Raw genomic sequence first — 19,786 nt, 5'->3', positions numbered from 1 at the left:
TAGGTCACAGTTGTTCTCCTCTGAAGAAACAGCAATGACTACAGTACTTAATCCCCAAATTCCATCAGAATCACTTTATAACGAGACATAAATTTATAATAACTGTAATTGAAAGAACTGTGGCTTTCTGAGAAAATAATACAAATGCCTCTCCCAATGTGCAGTATATTTTGTATAAAACCACTGTTTAAATATTTGTGAGTCTTTCCATGTTTTGCATACAATGCAATGAAATTGACTGATGTATAATAAATATCTGAAGGAGAGAATGAGATTAGCATAACAAAATGTAAACATATTATATTAGGAAAAAATTTCTTCACGGAAAGGGTAGTCAAGCATTGGAACAGGCTGCCCAGAGAGGTGGTGGAGTCATCATCCCTGGAAGCGTTCAAAAAACGGGTAGACATGGCACTTGGTGACATGGTTTAGTCTAGTCTACCCTTAATTGGTTTAGTGTGGACTTGGTGATGTTGGGTTAATGGTTGGACTGGATGATCTTAAAGGTCTTTTCCAACCTAAACAATTCTATGATTCTATGATTCTATATAATTAGATAATTAAAGCGAGTCTGGTCATGATATTACTTTCCTTCTAAAAAACATTTAGAAGGACTGGGCCTATTATTATAAGGTACCCTGTAAAGCTCAGGTTTATTGTTAGCACATTAAACTTCTCAGAAGATGTATGTATTTTCCATCAAGTGTGTTTTAAAAATATGTTCCTCAACAATGCTTTCTTTATGACTATTGCTTTTGGAGATTCAGTACTTACATAATGACATTCTTATACCCTAGAGCCACCCAACATACAGGCATTTGGCTTGCTAAGAGCAGAAGAATTTACTGTATTTTACTTTCTTATTTTTTTAGATGACAGAATGCTTTGGCAAATTGTCTGGCAGATAATCAACTGGAAGAGACATCTAAGTTGCCACTAGCAGTTTAAGCAAACTTAAGATTTTTATGCAAGTTCCTTCCTTTTCTTCCTGCTTCTCTAGAGCAAGAAGCCATTGAGTTCCCTCCAAGGTATTTTTTGATGGACGATTACAAAGAAGTGTTAAAACTGAGGTTGACCACCTTTGGAGCTGTAGGCATTGCCATGCAATAATGCTGATCCAAAATATCAGAGAATTGGTTTTAATGACAAAAGCATGATAGTAAATAATGTTTCATTTTAATATCTGCAAAAGTAAAACTTAGTTTAAGGTCTCTGGTCATTTTGGTTGGAGTACAGCTATTTTCCCATGTTCAAGCTGTTTGCTGTGTTTGAAGAAACTTGTTAGTTGTTTGTCTGTGATATGTTTAAAAGTCCCCAACTACTGCTATTAATTCTTTCTTCCAAGATAAGACACTGTAAAATAAGATTTGTTCATTACCTTTCTCATATACTTAAACATTTTTATTTAATTTCACATCTGAATCCATTTGCAGTGTTACAGTTGAATCCTCAAATGAAGGAAACTGGCTCTATTTCTTCACCATATTTCAGTTCATGTAATTAAATTATATGTATTTAAAAAAAATGATAGTAGCTGTATTTACTTTGTTAAGAGAGCACTACTGTTATTGGGAACCTTTTATGAAAGGTAGAATAGAAGTTTACAAGGAGTTAGTTATCATCTTGAAATGTTTATAAAATAAATCTATCAAAAAAGGTGAGAAACAGTAAACATCACTAATACCTTTTTTAGCCCATTTTCCTTAAGGAACAAAGCTTATGAAATAGTGTATTGCGTGTTGATTTCTCTCTTTTTCTTTCTTCCATAACAGCCTTTGAATTTTTTGGCCATTTTCAAAAATTTGAAGAGAAGCAGATGCTTTAGAGGTAGTTAGGCATCTACAGATTCAGTGAAAGCAGACAGTTGTATAGAGGGAAAGAGGCTTCATAGACCCTCCACTACTAGATAAACTTAACATTTACTAAACTTCAGAGGAGCTTAATCTCAAGACACAAATTAATCAGAAACCAGTTTTTATTACCTCTATCGCTCATGAAGTTATTTGTTTCAGATGAGGAAGTGAATTACAGGGACAGTTGTGACAGAATTCCTGACTTCCAGTGGAACCTTTTCTCAGTAGTGTTGTTCTGATATCTTTTTCCATGCTTATTAAATGAATTTTGTGTATTTTGCTTCATTCACCTGTAATAAAAATATCTGTTACATTAATGTGGAGTTTTCCTTGACTAGGTGTGATTGTGTGGAACATTTTATAGTATGAAATACATTTGTGTATAGCTGGTGTAAACTAGAGAACCACTTTGTTTGAACTTTTGTTACCTATATCAGTGTTTTTATTACATTCTAGAGCCACCCTCCCCATGGTGCCTAGTGAAAACTCTTTATTTCCTTTACTAAAGAGACTCTGTGTGAAGAATGATGAATAAGGTACCTGACCTATAGGGTTTCCTCCTGCCCAGCGGAAAGATGGAGAGACACTTTTAACAAGGCCTGTAATGACAAGACAAGGGGCAATGGTTTTAAACTGAATGAGGGTAGATTTAGATTGGACATAAGGAAGAAATTCTTTACGATGAGGGTGGTGAAGCACTGGAACAGGTTGCCCAGAGAAGTTGTGGATGCTCCATCCCTGGAAACATTCAAGGTCAGGTTGGATGGGTTTTTTGAGCAACCTGATCTAGTGAAAGATGTCCCTGCCCATGGCAGGGGGGGTTGGAATTATATGTTTCTATGACCCATTTTACCAGACAAGTAATGCAGAAAATCTGTGCAGCCCTACAAATGGAACAAAAGTGTTATTTTGCCTATCATCTCCAATCCAGTGGGACTGTAGAGAGGAAAAACTCTGATTTGGAAACCACATTGGAAAAAATTTGTGCAGACTGGCCTGAAATGGTCAGATGCATTATCTCTCCCATTGATGTATATAAGAAGTACTGTTCATAAAAAACACGGGCTGTCACTGCATGAGATTTTAATGGGCAGACCCATGCAATTGTCTTGAGCTCCTGTACAGGCAAACTTACAATTGGCAGAGAACACTCTTCTAAAATATTGTCAGGCATTAATGAAATATATAAGGACTTTCCACACACAGCTGAAAGAAGCATTACCTGAACCTGCCACTGATGTTTGTCCCTCCTTGAAACCAGGAGACTGGGTTTACATTAAGGTATACCATCAAAAACATGCACTTGAGCCTCACTGGAAGGGATCTTTATCAGGTATTGTAAATTACCAATACTGCAGTAAAGTGCAAGGGCCTGCTCAACTGGATCCATGCTTCCCAGTGTAAAAGGGTCACACCACCTTCAGACATAAGGCAGAGTGTATAATCTGTCACAGCAGAGCTGAATGATCCGGATGAACTTCCTTTGATGTTGTGGATGCCCCATCATTGGAAGTATTCAAAGTAGGTTGGATGGGGCTTTGAGCAACCTGATTTAGTAAAATACGTCCCTGTCCATGGCAGTGGGGTTAGACTAAATGATCTTTAAAGGTCCCTTCCAACCTAAACCATTTTATGATTCTATGAAAAAGAATGAGGGAACAGGTGTTAAGAGAACATCTCTCTACCCTCAGATAAAATATAAACTGTTTTTACATCTACTTAGTCTAGCATTTCTGATTCCCTTCACTGGACTCTCTTCAGTATGTCCATGTCTCTCTTGTACTGGGGAGCCCAGAACTGGACATCAGACTCCAATTGATGAGTAGAGGGGAAGGATCACCTCCCTCCACCTACTGGCAATACTTTGCCTAATGCACCCCCCCAGGATACCATTTGTCACCTTTGCAGCAAAGGTGCACTGCTGGCTCATGTTGAAATTGGTGTCCATCAGGACCCCCAGGTCCTTTTCTGCCAAGCTGCTTTCCAGCTGGGTGGCCCCCAGCATGTACTGGTGCATGGAGTTGTTCCTCCCCAGGTGCTGAACTTGGCACTTCCCCTTGATGAACTGCATGAGGTTCCTGTCAGCCCATTTCTCCAGCCTGTCCAAGTCCCTCTGGATGGCAGCATGACTCTCTGGCCTATCAGCCACTCCTCCCAGTTTTGTGTCATCTGAAAACTTGCTGAGGGTATGCTCTGCCCCATCATCCAGATCATTAATGAAGATGTTGAACAGGACTGGACCCAGTATTGACCCCTGGGGTACACTGGTAGTTACTGGCCTCCAACTACACTTTGTGCCACTGATCACCAGCCTCTGGGCCCAGTCATTCAGCCAGTTTTCAATCCACCTCACTATCTGCTCCTCTAGCCCATACATCAACAGCTTCTCCATGAGGATCTTATGAGAGACAGGGTCAAAGGCCTTCCTGAAGTCCAGGTAGACAATATCCACTGCTCTCCTCTCATCTACCAAGGCAGCCTTTTCATTGTAGAAGGTTATCAGGTTGGTCAAGCACAACTTCCCCTTGGTGAAGCCATGCTGACTACTACTGATGATTTTCTTGTCCTTCATGTGCCTGAAAGTGGTTTCCAGGATTAGTTGCTCCATCATTTTCCCAGGGATCAAGGTGAGGCTGACCAGCCTGCAGTTCCCTGGATCCTCCTTCTTGCCCTTCTTGAAGATAGTAGTGACATTTGCTTTCCTCCAGTCTTCAGGCATTTCTCCCAATTGCCATGATTGATCAAAGATTATCGAGAGTGGCCTCGCAATGACATCAGCCAGCTCCCTCTGCAGTTGTGGGTGCATCCCATCAGGGCCCATGGACTTACATATGTCTGGTTTGCTTAAGTATTCCCTGACCTGATCCTCTTCCACCAAGGGTACATCTTCCTTGCTTCACTTTCCTTCTGGTCTCAGGGGCCTGGGATTCCTGAAGGCCAGTCTTGCAAGTAAAGACTGAGACAAAAAAGGCATTCAGCACCTCAGCCTTTTTCACATCCTGTATCATCAGGTTCCTCATCTCATTGAGCAATGGGTCCACATTTTCCCCAGCCTTTTATAAATGCGTAGGCAATAAAAGGAAGCCTTTCTTGTTGTCTTTGACATCCCTCGTCAGATTCAGTTCCAGGGGGGCTTTGGCTTTCCTATCCTCATCCCTGCATGCTTGGACAACGTCTCTGTATTCCTACCAGGTTACCCATCCTTGCTTCCACCCTCTGTATGCTTCCTTTTTATGCTTGTGTTTGGCCAGGAGCTCCTTGTTAATCCACACAGGTCTCCTGGCATTTTTCCCTGACTTCTTATTCACTAAGATGGACTGCTCTTGAGCTTGGAGGATGTGATCACTGAATATTAACCAGCTTTCTTGGGCCCCTCTTCCCTCCAAGGCCTTATCCCATGGGACACTTCCAAACAGATCATTGAAGAGGCCAAAGTCTGCTCTCTTCAAATCCAGGGTTATGAGCTTGCTTTTCACCTTCCTCCCTCCCCTCAGGATCCTGAACTCTACCATCTCACGGTCAGTGCAACCAAGGCCACTTTTGACCATCACATCCCCAACGAGCCCTTCCAGGTTGGTGAGTGTGAGGTCCAGCAGAGCACCTCTCCTCGTTGGCTCTGCTATCACTTGGGGCTGGAAACTGTCATCAAGGATCAGAGCCTGTAAATGCGAGGCTGCTTCTAGCTGTCTGCAGAAGGCATCATCCACTTGTTCTTCATGGTCAGGCAGCCTATAGCAGACACCCACTGCAATGTCACCCTAACCTGTCTGCTCTTTAATCCTTACCCATAAGCTCTCAGTTGGCTCCTCATCCATTCCCAGGCAGAGCTCTATGCACTCCAGCTACTCTCTCACATAAAGGGCAACTCCCCCTCCTCATCTTCCTAGCCTGTCCTTCCTAAAGAGCCTGTATCTCTCCATTGCAACACTCCAGTCATGGGAGCCATCCCACCACATCTCCAGAATCCCAAAAAGATCATAGCCCTGCAGCTGCACACAGATGTCTAACTCATCATGTTTATTTCCCATACTGTGTGCATTAGTGTACAGGTACTTCAGAGAGGCACTCCAGCATGCTGATTTCCCAGAAAGGGTTTTGGGGATTTCTCCATAATAGTGCCTTGTAGGCACTTCCTTGTTTACACACAAATGCTGGAGGTGACCCCTGCTTAAGTCCTGTTTTGTTGATTTTGTGATCCTGTATTGGGTTTACGTGGCAAGGTTTTTGTAGCCAGGGGGCTGCAGGGGTGGCTTCTGTGAAAAGAGATCAGGAACTGCCCCCATGTTGGACAGAGTCAGTTTCAGCCAGTTCCAAAACAGACCCACTGCTGTCCAAAGCTGAGCCAGTCAGCAACGCTGGTGGCACTTCTGTGGTAATATATTTAAGAATGGATAAAAAAAAAAAAAATGCTGAGCAACAGCTGTGAGAGAGAGGAGTGAGAGAAAAAAAAAAGAAAAAAAAAAAAAAAAAAGAAAAGAGAGAGAAATAACCCTGCAGACACCAAGGTCAGGGAAGAAGAAAGGGGAAGGAGGTGCTCCAGGCACTGGAGCAGAGATTCCCTAGCGGCTCATGGAGAAGACCATGGTGACAGGTTGTCCCCCTGCAGCCCATGGAGGTCCACGGTGGAGCAGATATCCACCCTGCAGCCTGTGGAGGACCCCACATCAGATCAGGTGGACATGCCCTGAAGGAAGCTACAGCCCACGCAAGAGCAGGCTCTTGGCAGGAACTGCCACCTGTGGAGAGGAACCCATGAAGAAGCAGGTTTTCTGGCAGGACCTGTGGCCCCACAGGGGACCCATGCTGAAGCAGTCTGTTCCTGAAGGACTGCACCCCATGGAAAGGACCCATGCTGGAGCAGTTCATGAAGAACTGCAGCCTGTGGAAAGGACCCACGTTGGAGAAATTTGTGGAGAACTGTATCCTGTGGGAGAGACCCCACACTGGAGCATGTGAGGACGACGGAGCAGCAGAGACAAAGCATTATGAACTGACCGCAACCCCCATCCCCCCTGTGCTGCTGGGGGGCAGTGGGGAGAAGTTAGAAGAGTCAGGAATGAAGTTGAGTCTGGGAAGAAGCAGGGGGAGAAGGTGTTTTTAGTTTTGTTTTTATTTCTCACCATCCTATCAAGTCTGTTTTGCCCATGATAGTAATTGCTAAGTGATCTCCCTGTCCTTATCTTGACCCACAAGCTTTTCCAGCTTATTTTTTTTTCCCCCTGTCCTGCTGAGGAAGGGGGAAGTGAGAGTACAGCTTGGTGGGCACCTGGCAGCCATCCAAGGTCAACCCATCACAGATCCCTTCCTCTCACATTAGCCCAGGCCCTTTGCTCAAAGACCCTGTCCATCACTCCTTCACAGGGCTGCTGGTAACTCTCTCCCTCCCCCATCATTCCTAGTTTAAAGCCCTCCTTAAGAGGTCAGCCATGCTATCGACAAAAATAGTTTTGCCCTGCTTAGTGAGGTGGATCCCATCTCTCCCAAGCAGACACTGATCTGCAAACAGGGTCCCGTGATCATAAAACCCAAAACCCCGTTGCCAACACCAGTTCCACAGCTAATTGTTGGCTTGTATTATCAGTGCCCTCCTACTCACACCCTTTCCCCTCATCAGCAGGATTGAGGAAAACAACACCTGGGCCCCCATGCCCTTGACTGCAGCCCCCAGAGCTCTGTAGTCACTTTTGATACTGTCCAGGTTTCCCCTGGCAATATCATTGGTGCCCACATGGAATAACAGCAGGGAGTAGTAGTCAAAGGGCTGGACAAGTCCCTCCACAACATCCCAAATCCAGGACCCCAGCAGGCAGCAAAACTCTCTAGATGATAGGTCAGGTTGGCAGATGGGTGCTTCCATCCCCCCACAGCAGGGAGTCACCCATTACAATCACTTACTGCTTCTTCCTGGTGGTCTTGCACAGTTTACAATCAGGTGAACCAGATCCTTTGCTTGAAGGCACATCTGTCTCCCCTTCAACTTTGAGGGCAGTGAACCTATTTCGGAGTTGTAAGCTCTTAGATGGGGTAGAAGCCTTCCTCTTGGTGCCAGAAGCCACCAGCTTTCATTCTTCACCCTCTCCAGAGGTTGCGCTTACCTTAATACTAGGGGTGGACACCGCCTGCATCTCTACTGCAGTTGGAGTACAGGGCTCTTCAAGCTGCTGCGTGTCTCAGAGAAGATCCTGTCCATCTCCCTTTCACCTTCTCTGATGCTGTGCAACCTGCTCACTTCCATAACTCCTCCATTTGGTGACACAGCTCCTCCAAGACAGCACGTCTCCTGCAGGATAGAGGGCCATCTCTCCTGGCATCAGAGAGTCCTCAGGCAGTCCCTGCAGCCTGGGATTTGGAGAGCTGCTGCTGCCATCTAACAGTCCATCAGCATTGAAACCTCTGCCTTAGCAGGGACAGCTGCTCTAACACCTTCTGTTCTGTGTTCTGACAAAGGCTGCCATAAATCCAGAAGTTTTCCACTACACATATGCACTGTTACTGTATAACACATCCATCATCTATAGTGTATCTAAATCCTAGATAGAAGTATCAGACTTCCTGAGGATGTAAAGTACAGTTATTCTGAGCATCTGCTTTTGTAGGAAGCATGAGGTTAGATCTACTGCATGTGCTTTTTTATGTTAAGCTTCACATATTCAGTAGCCCAATAAGTCAGTAAAGTCTTACTATTTGGTATGCACAGAGACCATCCATGCAGAAAATCTGCTTTCCAGACAGAACTACAGTCTCTGTAAAGTTGACCAACTTCAGACAGGTTTGAAGGAGTTTGCACTAACTAAAACCATATTTGAAATATTTGTCTCAAAACTGCAGGTGCACATATATACCCATAAACAAATGAAAAAACCCACAGTAACAACAGAATACCCAAAACCCACTCAGGGACTGGGTCAAGGTGAATACTGACAATTTTCTTGTCTAGAAAAAAGGTTATGAAACTCTGTTATAAACTATGATGGATTTAATACTGCCTAAGATGTTTTTTAAGCTAGTGGGGATTTTCATCCATAGGAAGTATACTAAGGGAAAGAGCCAAAAATCCAATATACTACACAGACTCCCTAGAGGGCATTACAATCAAACACAACCATGTCCCTTCTAAACTATATTTAGTATTCTAGCTTTGGCCCCTGTTTCTCTGTCCATCATGATCTTAGAATCACAGAATGCTTTGGGTTGGAAGGGACCTTTAGAGATCATCTAGCCCAACCCCCCTGCAGTGAGCAGGGACAGCTTTCACTAGATCAGGTTGCTCAGAGCCCCATCCAACCTGACCTTGAATGTTGCCAGGGATGGGGCCTCCACTACCTCTCTGGGCAACCCGTTCCAGTGCTTCACCACCCTCATTGCAAAAAATTCCTTCCTTATATCCAGTCTAAATCTGTTGTTCTTTAGTTTAAATCCAGTATTCCTTGTCCAGTCACAACAGGCCTTGCTAAAAAGATTCTCCCCATCCTTCCTATAGGCCCCCTTTAAGTATTGGAAGGCCACAATAAGGTCACAAAACCAAAGCCAGGGATCTTTACCTAACAAGCTTGACATTTTAATATGGATCAGAGAATATGTGGGTGAAGGGAAGAGCTGTTTGGCAGGCCTGAGGCTCACAGTGGTTAAATATCTACGTTTCACAGCCAGTCTGGGACACAGACAAAAGCTGACCCTTAATTACCTGAGTGTCAATCTAATGCTTCAACCTGCCTGGTGCCGGTGTGCCAACTGCTCTGCCGCACGAAAACAAAGCCCATCCCTGCCTTGAAATGCAGCCAGAGTCTGACAGGGTGCAGTGAGCGTGGTTGTGGCAGGAGGAGTGGTGAGAACCAAGTGGGATGGAAATGGGAAAGGTGAAGATTACAGCCAAGCCCTGCTTGGAGCAGGCACATGCCCAGCTGCCTGGCAGACAAAAGTGTTTTTTATTATTGACTCAAAGGAGGGGCTTTCAAGGGCTCCATGTTATAAAACTGCATATTTTCAATGTGTAGATGCCCCCTCTTCTACGGAGCCTCTCTGGCTGCTGTGGCTGGAGATGATGTATGCTGGCAATCACATGCATTTTCATGTCTGAAATGGACTAGCTTGTGCTGAGTGTGAGGGCTTTAATTTTAAAAAAACTGAGGCAAGACCATTCAGATACACCACCATAAATGGGTTTAGCCCTGTTCCCTCCTGCCTGGTCCTCCATTATTAAATAAAGATCTTTATCATGTCTTTTTGCCTCAAAAGAACTAGAATACTCCTTCCTCCTGAAGAAATGAAATGCAAGAAATATACTTTTGTGGTCATGGATTCTGTCTTTTGTGCCTGGTACTGAGCTCAGATTCCTGTTAGCACTAAACGAACACTACATGGCAACTGGAATTTGCTAACACATGTAAAACATTTCATATGTCCCTGGATCAGGTATTAATGCAAAATGATTTTTTTCTGGCATCACTAACAATGGGCCCACTTAGCAGATGTACTGACATATCTCCGTTTTCATACATCAGATCAAGGTCTAAAATCAAAAATCTTGAGGGTCAAATGATAATATTTCTGCCTCAGGTCCAGTAAATTTTTAACTTGAAGATAAAGTTAGATCCTGCCCTTTTCGTAAAAGCAGCGTTTGATAATATCACCATAAGGAGAGAGAAAACAAGAAATGAGGGCGCCAAAAGGATGCCTCTGCTTTGCCTAGCATGTACTAGATTTGTGGTCAAATAGCACTCTTGGGAAAGATAAACCAGAAAATATTCCTGTCCTGGTTTCAGCTGGGATAGAGTTAATTTTCTTCGTAGTAGCTGGTATAGTGGTGCATTTTGGATTTAGAATGAGAAGGATGCTGATAACACACTGATGTTTTAGTTGTTGCTAAGTACTGCTTATGCTAGTCAAGGACTTTTCAGCTTCCCATGCTCTTCCAGGTGCACAAGAAGCTGGCAGGGAGCATACCCAGGAGAGCTGACCCAAACTGACCAAAGGGCTATTCCATACCATATAACGTCATGTTCGGTACATAAACTGAGGGGAGTTGGCCGGGAGGCAGTGATCACTGATCGGGGACTGGCTGGGCATCGGTCAGCAGCTGGTGAGTGGTGGCATCACTTGTTTTTCCTGGGTTTTGTTTTTCTCTCTCTTGTTGTTCTCTTTGTCATTACAATTGTTATTATTATTACTACTACTACTATTATTATTATTACTATTATTTGTCGTGGTTTAGCCCCAGCCAGCAACTAAGCACCACGCAGCCGCTGGCTCACTCCCCCTGCCCTGATGGGATGGGGGAGAGAATCAGAGGAGTAAGAGTGGGAAACACTCCTGGGTTGAGATAAGAACAGTTTAATAATTGAAATAAAGTAAAAGAGTAATGATAATAATAACAATATAATAATGATAATAATAATAATAATAATATACAAAGCAAGTGATGCACAATGCAATTGCTCACCACTCGCTGACCGATCCCCAGACAGTTCCCGAGCAGCGATCGCTGCTCCCTGGCCAACCCCCCACAGTTTATATACTGAGCATGACGTCATATGGTATGGAATAGCCCTTTGGGCAGTTTGGATCAACTATTCTGGCTGTGCCCCCTCCCAGTTTCTTGTGTACCTGGCAGAGCATGGGAAGCTGAAAAGTCATAGAATCATAGAATGCTTTGGGTTGGAAGGGACCTTTAGAGGTCATCTAGCCCAACCCCCCTGCAGTGAGCAGGGACAGCTTTCACTAGATCAGGTTGCTCAGAGCCCCATCCAACCTGACCTTGAATGTTGCCAGGGATGGGGCCTCTACCACCTCTCTGGGCAACCTGTTCCAGTGCTTGACCACCCTCATTGTAAAAAACTTCTTTCTAATGTCTAGTCTACATCTATTCTTCTTTAGTTTAAATCCAGTATTCCTTGTCCTGTCACAACAGGCCTTGTTAAAAAGATTCTCCCCATCTTTCCTGTAGGCCCCCTTTAAGTATTGGAAGGTCGCAATAAGGTCTCCTCGCAGCCTTCTCTTCTCTAGGCTGAACAACCCCAACTCCCTCAGCCTGGCCTCATAAGAGAGGTGCTCCAGCCCTCGGATCATTTTGGTGGCCCTCTTCTGGACCCGCTCCAGCAGGTCCATGTCCTTCTTGTGCTGAGGGCCCCAGAGCTGGACGCAGTGCTCCAGATGAGGTCTCACCAGAGCAGAGTAGAGGGGCAGAATCACCTCCCTCGACCTGCTGGCCACACTTCTTTTGATGCGGCCCAGGATACGGTTGGCTTTCTGGGCTGCAAGCGCACATTGCTGGCTCATGTCCAGCTTTTCATCCACCACTACCCCCAAGTCCTTCTCCGCAGGGCTGCTCTCAATCTCTTCATCCCCCAACCTGTACTGATACCAGGGGTTGCCCCAACCCAGGTGCAGGACCTTGTACTTGGCCTTGTTGAACCTCATGAGGTTCACACAGGCCCACCTCTCCAGCTTGTCCAGGTCCCTCTGGATGACATCTCGTCCTCCTGGCGTGTCAACGGCACCACTCAGCTTGGTGTCATCTGCAAACTTGCTGAGGGTGCACTCGATCCCACTGTCTATGTCATTGATGAAGATGTTAAATAGCACCGGTCCCAGTACGGACCCCTGAGGGACCCCACTTGTCACCGGTCTCCATGTGGACATCGAGCCATTGACCACGACCCTCTGGATGCGACCATCCAGCCAATTCCTTATCCATCGAACAGTCCACCCATCAAACCCATATCTCCCCAATTTAGAGAGAAGGATGCTGTGGGGGACTGTGTCGAACGCTTTACAGAAATCCAAGTAGATGACATCCATTGCTTTTCCCTTGTCCACTGATGCAGTCACTCCTTCATAGAAAGCCACTAGGTTGGTCAGGCAGGACTTGCCCTTGGTGAAGCCGTGCTGGCCGTCTCAAATCACCTCCCCATCTTCCATAGAATGTGCTTGAGCATAGCTTCTAGGAAGATCTGCTCCATGATCTTCCCAGGCACAGAGGTAAGGCTCCATGCTCTTTCAAGCACATGCTTATATATTGATGACTGCAACTGTAAGCTTATCCTTTGGTGGCATTTTCCAGAAAAGACTGATCTAAGTATGTGTTTAATTGTTCATTTTTCTCAATTGAACGGCACTAGCAATTATTTTCCTCAAACCAAAACTTGGAAACATTCAATTTAAGTGATTTAATACACAACTTAGAATTCTATTTTTAATTGTAAATAAGCGTCAGAACTCAAATTACTCTAAATTATTACTTAGCAAATCTTTAGAATAAAAAGAAAATACATTTAACTAAAAAGTTGCAAACAAAAAGTTTTAATTTGATTATTTGTTACATATTTATGCATCTTCTGAAAATAGAATGATCAGTATTTTCAGAAATACAGCTCTTAATTGTGCACATTCTTGTTAATTAAAAGTATTCTGCAAGGATACAAGTTAGACAAGGGGGAAACTGCTTCTAACTTCTGATTATTTCAGATTTAGGAACTATTTTCACAAACTCCATGTTTATTTACATTATTGATGATACTGTTCTCCATTATAAAACTAAATCCAAAATAAGCTTATTTATTAACATTTTCTCTTCAGTCTGCCATAAGACTAACAATTGAACAGCCTTTCCAGTGCAGACTGTATCAAAACAAAGCTCAGTAGACCTCTCTATATCTAGGACTTCTGAAAGCAGTTTCTCAGTGTTGCAGTGTAGAGTTCCACATTACCGTAACATGACATATGTCAACGTTCAACACCATAACATGACAGTATTTCACAGATGTATCCTTATAACAGGTATGAAAAAGTGAAATTTATTCCTCTCATTTTTATGGATGGATTGAGAACCAAATACAACACAGGATGATAAAAAATGACTCTGTTAAGAGAACTTTTTAAGTATATTTTACATTTTCCATTCACTGCATGAAATATAGAAATGGTCCTGGAGTAGGCTTTTTCTTTCCAGATTCTTACTTTGATATGAACTCCTTAACCACTAGACAGAAAAGTAACATTTACTTTTATACTATCTCTAGACCATTCTTTTCTGTACAATGGAACAGCTTCAAAAGGAGGGGTAAACAGTATCTCCACCTCAAATCAGCTAACAAGTCAGTATGGTCTGTAAAGAGATATGAAAAAAAATCTGAATCTTCCTATTAACAATAGTTTATCAATTCATCAGTCAGGAAATCATTGCAAGTTTTTCTGGCTACTCTCACAATCACTGTGCATCACATCCTATCTTGCAGATTTATCAAGTGCGTGGTGAGAACTCATACTAGATAAAGCCCCTAAAGGGACCAAAGCAGAACACCACATAATTTCTGAATTCCGAGTGGACTTCAGCATGATTGCAGTGTTTGGTCATGTAGAGGCTGGGACAGTTCCAGGCATATATGAAAGTGCAAATCTAGGTACCCAATAAACTTAAAAATAATAAAATAAAATAAAAAAAAAGGCACTCCTCCAAAGGTTGGGTGAAAACTCATCAAGAATTTCTAGGATATTGAATTTGGACTTGGTGACCTAAATTCTGCCTATTTATACATCAACATCCTTTTACTGGATCTCACCCTGCACAGTAGTCTGATGTAAAGGAGCATGACTCTAGGTTGCCTAAATCCTTAAGCTAAAATCCAAATTACATAGACCTCTCAAAAATGTAAAACCACTGATCTCAACTTTATTTTATAGCACATGCTTAACCACACCATGAATGTAAACCTGTATTAATCTCTTCAGTGCTCCAAGTTTAAATTATATATAACCATATACAATGTGAAGGTGATACATAAGATGGCTAGAAACAAGTCTGTGTTAGACCAGAAAGACAGAAGAGAAGCAAAGCGAAGGTGGATGGCATTTTTGATGAGAAACAGGCCCAGACAACTCGGGACAACCTAATATGGGTGAAGCAGGGTAGAAGGAAGTGTGGGTGGTGAGCTGATAGAAGGGCTAAGCAGCTGGCACCCAACCAGACTGAACTGCTAAAAACTGAGACATGGGGAAAGGAATTAGATTGGTGCGTGGGTGAGAGTTGAGCTGGCTGGACGGCAAGCAGGCTAGCAAGCAGAAGTGGACAAAAAGCAAGGACAGAAACCAGAAGAGCTGGGATTGCCACGGAGGTTGGCAACAAGCTGTTTGACTTCCTTCATTTTCCCTTTGGCATAGAATGCCTGTGTTTGGTAAATGGTTGCCTTTGGCACTACCATACGGGAAGAGCAATTCTCAATCTCAGCAAAGATCTGAATTGATTCACCTGAAACAAAAAACAAAACAAAAAAACCAAAAAACCCCCACACAACAGAATTTCAAGTTCTATTTACATTTACAAGGCAGCTTAAGCAAACTGTCACATTCTGTATACTGTTATAATGCAGAGGCTGCTATCACTGCTCTACCAGGAAAAACATCCACTGATGCTAACAGAAGCAAGATTCCAATGAGCTGTTCTAAAAGGAAAAAAACACACCCACCCCCCCACCCCCCCCCCCCCCCAAAAAAACACAACCCAAAACTACAAACATACCAGACAAATAGATAAGGTCCTTCAATAATCTAGAGATACAAGTAGTGCTGCCTTAGTTAACAGAGTATACTGAGAGGTCTGCTAAATGCAGACTGAGGTGGTAAAAATATCCTTAACATTTCATTTATATAAAAACCAGTAAGTACAAACTGTAGCTTTAAAAGGGAAGGAAAAACATATCCTCTAATTACTTCTGTTACATACCTGGGGTGTAGCCCTTTCTTTCAATTTTGGCACTTAAGGATATTGGGCCTGAGGTACAAAGCCAACAACAGAGAGTCTTTTCTTTTGTGCCTGCTTGGGGGGACTGCAAGAAGAGAAAAATATTGTCCATTAAATTAGGAGCTCCGTGAATCTCTTCAGGTATTTAAATCAACACAGGAAAATAATCATTTTCATAATGTGCTTCTTATTACGTATTTTGATAAACAAAGCTACTTTCATAGGAAAAATCTCAAGCATTTTAAACAGCATTACACAGATACAATGTTTGTCCTAATTCCATTGCTATATTAGTATTGCTTTTTCTGCCATCCCCCATACGACAGCCATACTTAAAACAGTTTTTAATACTAAAAATAAATACTGTATAGCTTAAAAAAGCTTTGCAGCCTACACATCCCAACATACTGTTGCAGAGCTTTACATTTAACTAACAGTAAGTTAGAACATCTTTGTACTTTCCGTTAAGCTGTATTTCAGAAACAAAATAACTAAGCTAAACTACTGTAATCTTGACTCCTGCTATTTCCTTGGTTTCTGAATGATCCTGTTTGATCTATATTAAAAAGACTTATGTTACACAACATCAGGATTTAAGGCTTGATCCAAAGCCCATTATGTTACACAACATCAGGATTTAAGGCTTGATCCAAAGCCCATTAAAATCAAATGAGACACCTTTGTTTTAATGGAGTTTGTGCAAGGTCCCTTTGAAAGCCTTATTTTTCACCCATACACACAAGAAACCTATTTCAATGGACTTCTACATTTTTTTTTCCCCTCTAGATTAAAATTTGAGGAAGGAATAGAAGAACGGAATTTTAGGCCAGAATGAAATCAAATCCTCATTGAAAGCAGTTGTGATATTAAAGTTATTTTAATAAAATGAAATTTCAGGAAAGGATTATACGGGATTGTGATAATTTCTCCCCATATGGGAGTTTTCCATATGGAAAACTATCCATATGGAAATTCTCAATTATGCACTGCAGTAAATTTTTGCTTTTGCATTTTGAAGTTAGCAGTCCCTCACTAAAATATTAAGAGTTGCACTGTTCCTTCCACAGATTATCTATTCTTTATTTGTAATTGAAGAGGAACAGTTCACCAAATTTTCTTCCTTAATGAGATTCTACAATGTAGTAGTATCAATTTAGATTGACAAATGCATTTTATGTATCATATGAATCAAGCAACTCCAAGCACAGGATAACTTAGCCTTCAAAATACCAGCAGTTAGAGTTGCTAAACTGATATAATACTTAAAAAAAGAGCTGTGGTTAAACTAGCAAATAAATATTAGGTAAAACTGCATGTTGATGTTGTTTCGGTTATTATACTTTGTTATTTTTTAATGCCAGAAAAAGAATGAGTAATTCTGTCAGTTCTTACCAGTAATGAAGGAGTGTTGATATCTATATGTTCAAAGACTGTAAATTCCTTCTTTAATTTTACTGGTAGAAGCCAAGGCCTATGCAATTCAGCTTTCACCCAATAGCGCACACTGCCATGTCTGCCTTCGAATGAGGTAGCAAGTGGTCTGTGCAGGACAAAGGTCAAAGTTGAGTAAATTTTTTTTCTCTTTCCAGTAACGATACAATTGATCAGATTAGGAATTAGTACGTAGAACTGTATTTTTAGTGCATCATAATAAGCATAACTTATTTGCAAAGTTTCCATATCTCAGAAAAATGTAAGATTAAAGTTGGGAGAAAATATCATCTCCAATTCATCCAATGGTAGTTTTGTAGAAGTTTTAAGAATCAGTTAAAGAATTGTGCTAGAAAATGCCAGAAGAGTACACATTTCCTTTAGACTTAAGAGGCCACTTCCAAGTATAGAACAAAGCATGCCCTTTTAAGGTCAAATTAAGGCCACCAAATAAAATTAGCATTAGTACCATCCAATTATTGGTTTGGACGTTGTATTCTGTAAATAATTGTGTATTATTTACTTGGCTGGTATCTCAGTGGTTTATTTCAGCTGTAACTGAGCGCTTTTGTAGTTTGTTTTGCCTTAAGTACGGTAGTTAAATATTTCAATTTAGAGTTCTGAATAGAGAGGCTATTTTGAGCATCTTCTAATTTTCCTTTACCCTGATGAGGCCATCTTAAAATATTTATATGTCTAAAACAAGATAAAGACTATTCTGCTCTGAATGCTGAAAGACAAAAGGAAGTCCTTTTGGGGAGTTGGGGGGGGGGGGGGGGGGGGGGTGGGGGGGGGGGGGGGGGGGGTGGGGAAGAGATGTGGAAAGGGACTCCAAACCTTTCGGCATTACCCTTTTTTCCTCCTCTTCCCCACCCCACCCCCCAACATCATAAGATGAAGGACATGAGATTTTTATATTCCAGTCATGTCCAGTTAACTGTAACTTGTCTTTTCCTAACATTTTTTTGCCTTTAATCTCAAAGGAAGAATTTTTATATTGCACCATGTTTGAAATGCATCATAATAAAAGATAAATTATGGGCAAAGCTTCATTCCCTAGCTTCTATACTAGGATGATTCTTTCTACTACAGGTTGGACATCTCTATTTGCACATCTGAAATGTTTACTTTTTTTTTTTTTTCTTAACACAAATGAAAGGATTTTCTAATCAGTCTTCAATGTTTCATCCTGCCCCAGTATCCTTTAAGGCAAAATCAGTAAGGCCAGTCAGCATCTTGGTTGGTTCCCCCCCCGTTGCTTTGTATTTGGTTGTACTGGGTCTGGCTGGGATGGAGTTAACTTTCCTCATAACAGCCCATATAGTGCTGTGCTTTGCATTTGTGGCTAGAACAGTGTTGATAACGCACCAATGTTTTAGCTATTGCTGAGCAGTGCTTGCACAGCATCAAGGCTCTCTCTCCAACACCCCATTCCCAAAGGCCAATTAGGCTGGGTGTGGGCAAGAGGTTGGGAAGGGAGGTAGCCAGGACAGCTGGCCCAAACTGACCAAAGGGATATTCCATACCATATGACCAGCCGGGTTAGCTCAGTTGGTTAGAGCATGGTGCTAATAATGCCAAGTTCACAGGTTCAATCCCTGCTTACTGCAGGGGGGGTTGGGCTCGATGATCTCTCAAGGTCCCTTCCAACCCAAAGCATTCTATGATTCTATGATGTCATGCACAGCAATAAAAACTGAAAGGGGGGGGGGGGGGGGCGGCGGGCACAGGGACGATGGCGACAGATAGGGCTGACACAGACATTCATGGTTACGGTGTTTGTCTTCTCAAGCAACCTCAGTACGCATACTGAGGCCCTGCTTTCCAGGAAGTGACTGGACATCTGCCTGCCATTGGGAAGTAGTGAATGAATTCTTATTTTTGCTTTGCTTCCGTGTACGGCTTTTGTTTTTCTTATTAAACTGCCTTTATCTCAACCCACAAGCTTGTCCATCTTATTTTTCTCTCCCTGTCCTGTTGATGAGGGGGAATGAGAGAACAACTGCATGGAAGGCTGGCAGCCAGCCACATTGGTTTTGTTTTAAGTAAATTTAAAAATATTCTATGGATACAAAATAGCAAGAAACAGTAAGGAAGCAGTGTCAAACTGGTGTTCTTCAGGCCTTTTATTACCAGCCTTCATTTTTTCAGTATTATCAAAGATGGCTTCATAGTTATTCCTTCAAGTCACTTGAAAAGAACTTTAGTGTTTTAATCAACGCTTGTGCTATTTTACTGGTCATCTATTTAATCTCAAACATAATATTCCATATTCACATATACTGTTTTGTTCTTTCATATTTGAACATCCCTTCCAACTCAAGGGAATATTGGTATCATCCTTATCACTTCTTATAGATGAGATTTTCATCTGAACCTTAAATTGACTTCTAAAAGCCTCCATATATATGGGTCATCTTCAGTGTTCCAATAATATCTACTATAAAGCCCTGTGCTATTCACTGAAACTGATCCATAAAAAGCATTTATCATCTACAGGTTCTGCTAAAGCCAGCCCCTTCAATAAGCAGATTGTTTATTAGCCTTAATATTAGGTATCAGTCTAATATTCTGCCAACTTTTTTTTAACCTTAATGACTTCAGCGCTTGGCTTTTACAGTAAAAGGCTCCTCCTGCCTCCCTTCTTTCATCTATTTCCAGACTCTTTCTGTTCCTTTATATTCAATTTTCCTGCAACTTGTGTTTTAGCTAATTTCCATGTTGGTAACTCCTCTATGTATAAATCTTCCCTTCACAATGCATACAT

At 42.1% G+C, this 19,786-nt stretch overlaps 1 protein-coding gene across 1 annotated transcript in view; it reads right to left on the bottom strand.

Annotated features, from left to right (window-relative positions):
- LOC142596429 (phospholipid-transporting ATPase FetA-like) overlaps positions 1 to 5,881 on the bottom strand; it is a 123,332-nt gene extending 117,451 nt beyond the window's left edge. The window contains 3 exon segments of the mRNA XM_075725528.1: positions 4,207 to 4,332; positions 5,051 to 5,582; positions 5,805 to 5,881. Coding sequence (XP_075581643.1) covers positions 4,207 to 4,332; positions 5,051 to 5,582; positions 5,805 to 5,881 — 735 coding nt within the window.
- Positions 5,882 to 19,786: the final 13,905 nt, after the last annotated feature.

Source organism: Pelecanus crispus, chromosome W (genome assembly GCF_030463565.1).
Source record: "Pelecanus crispus isolate bPelCri1 chromosome W, bPelCri1.pri, whole genome shotgun sequence".
Lineage (NCBI taxonomy): Eukaryota > Metazoa > Chordata > Aves > Pelecaniformes > Pelecanidae > Pelecanus > Pelecanus crispus.
Note: the sequence above shows the minus strand (reverse complement) of the source record. Positions and strands in the feature narration are given on the sequence as shown.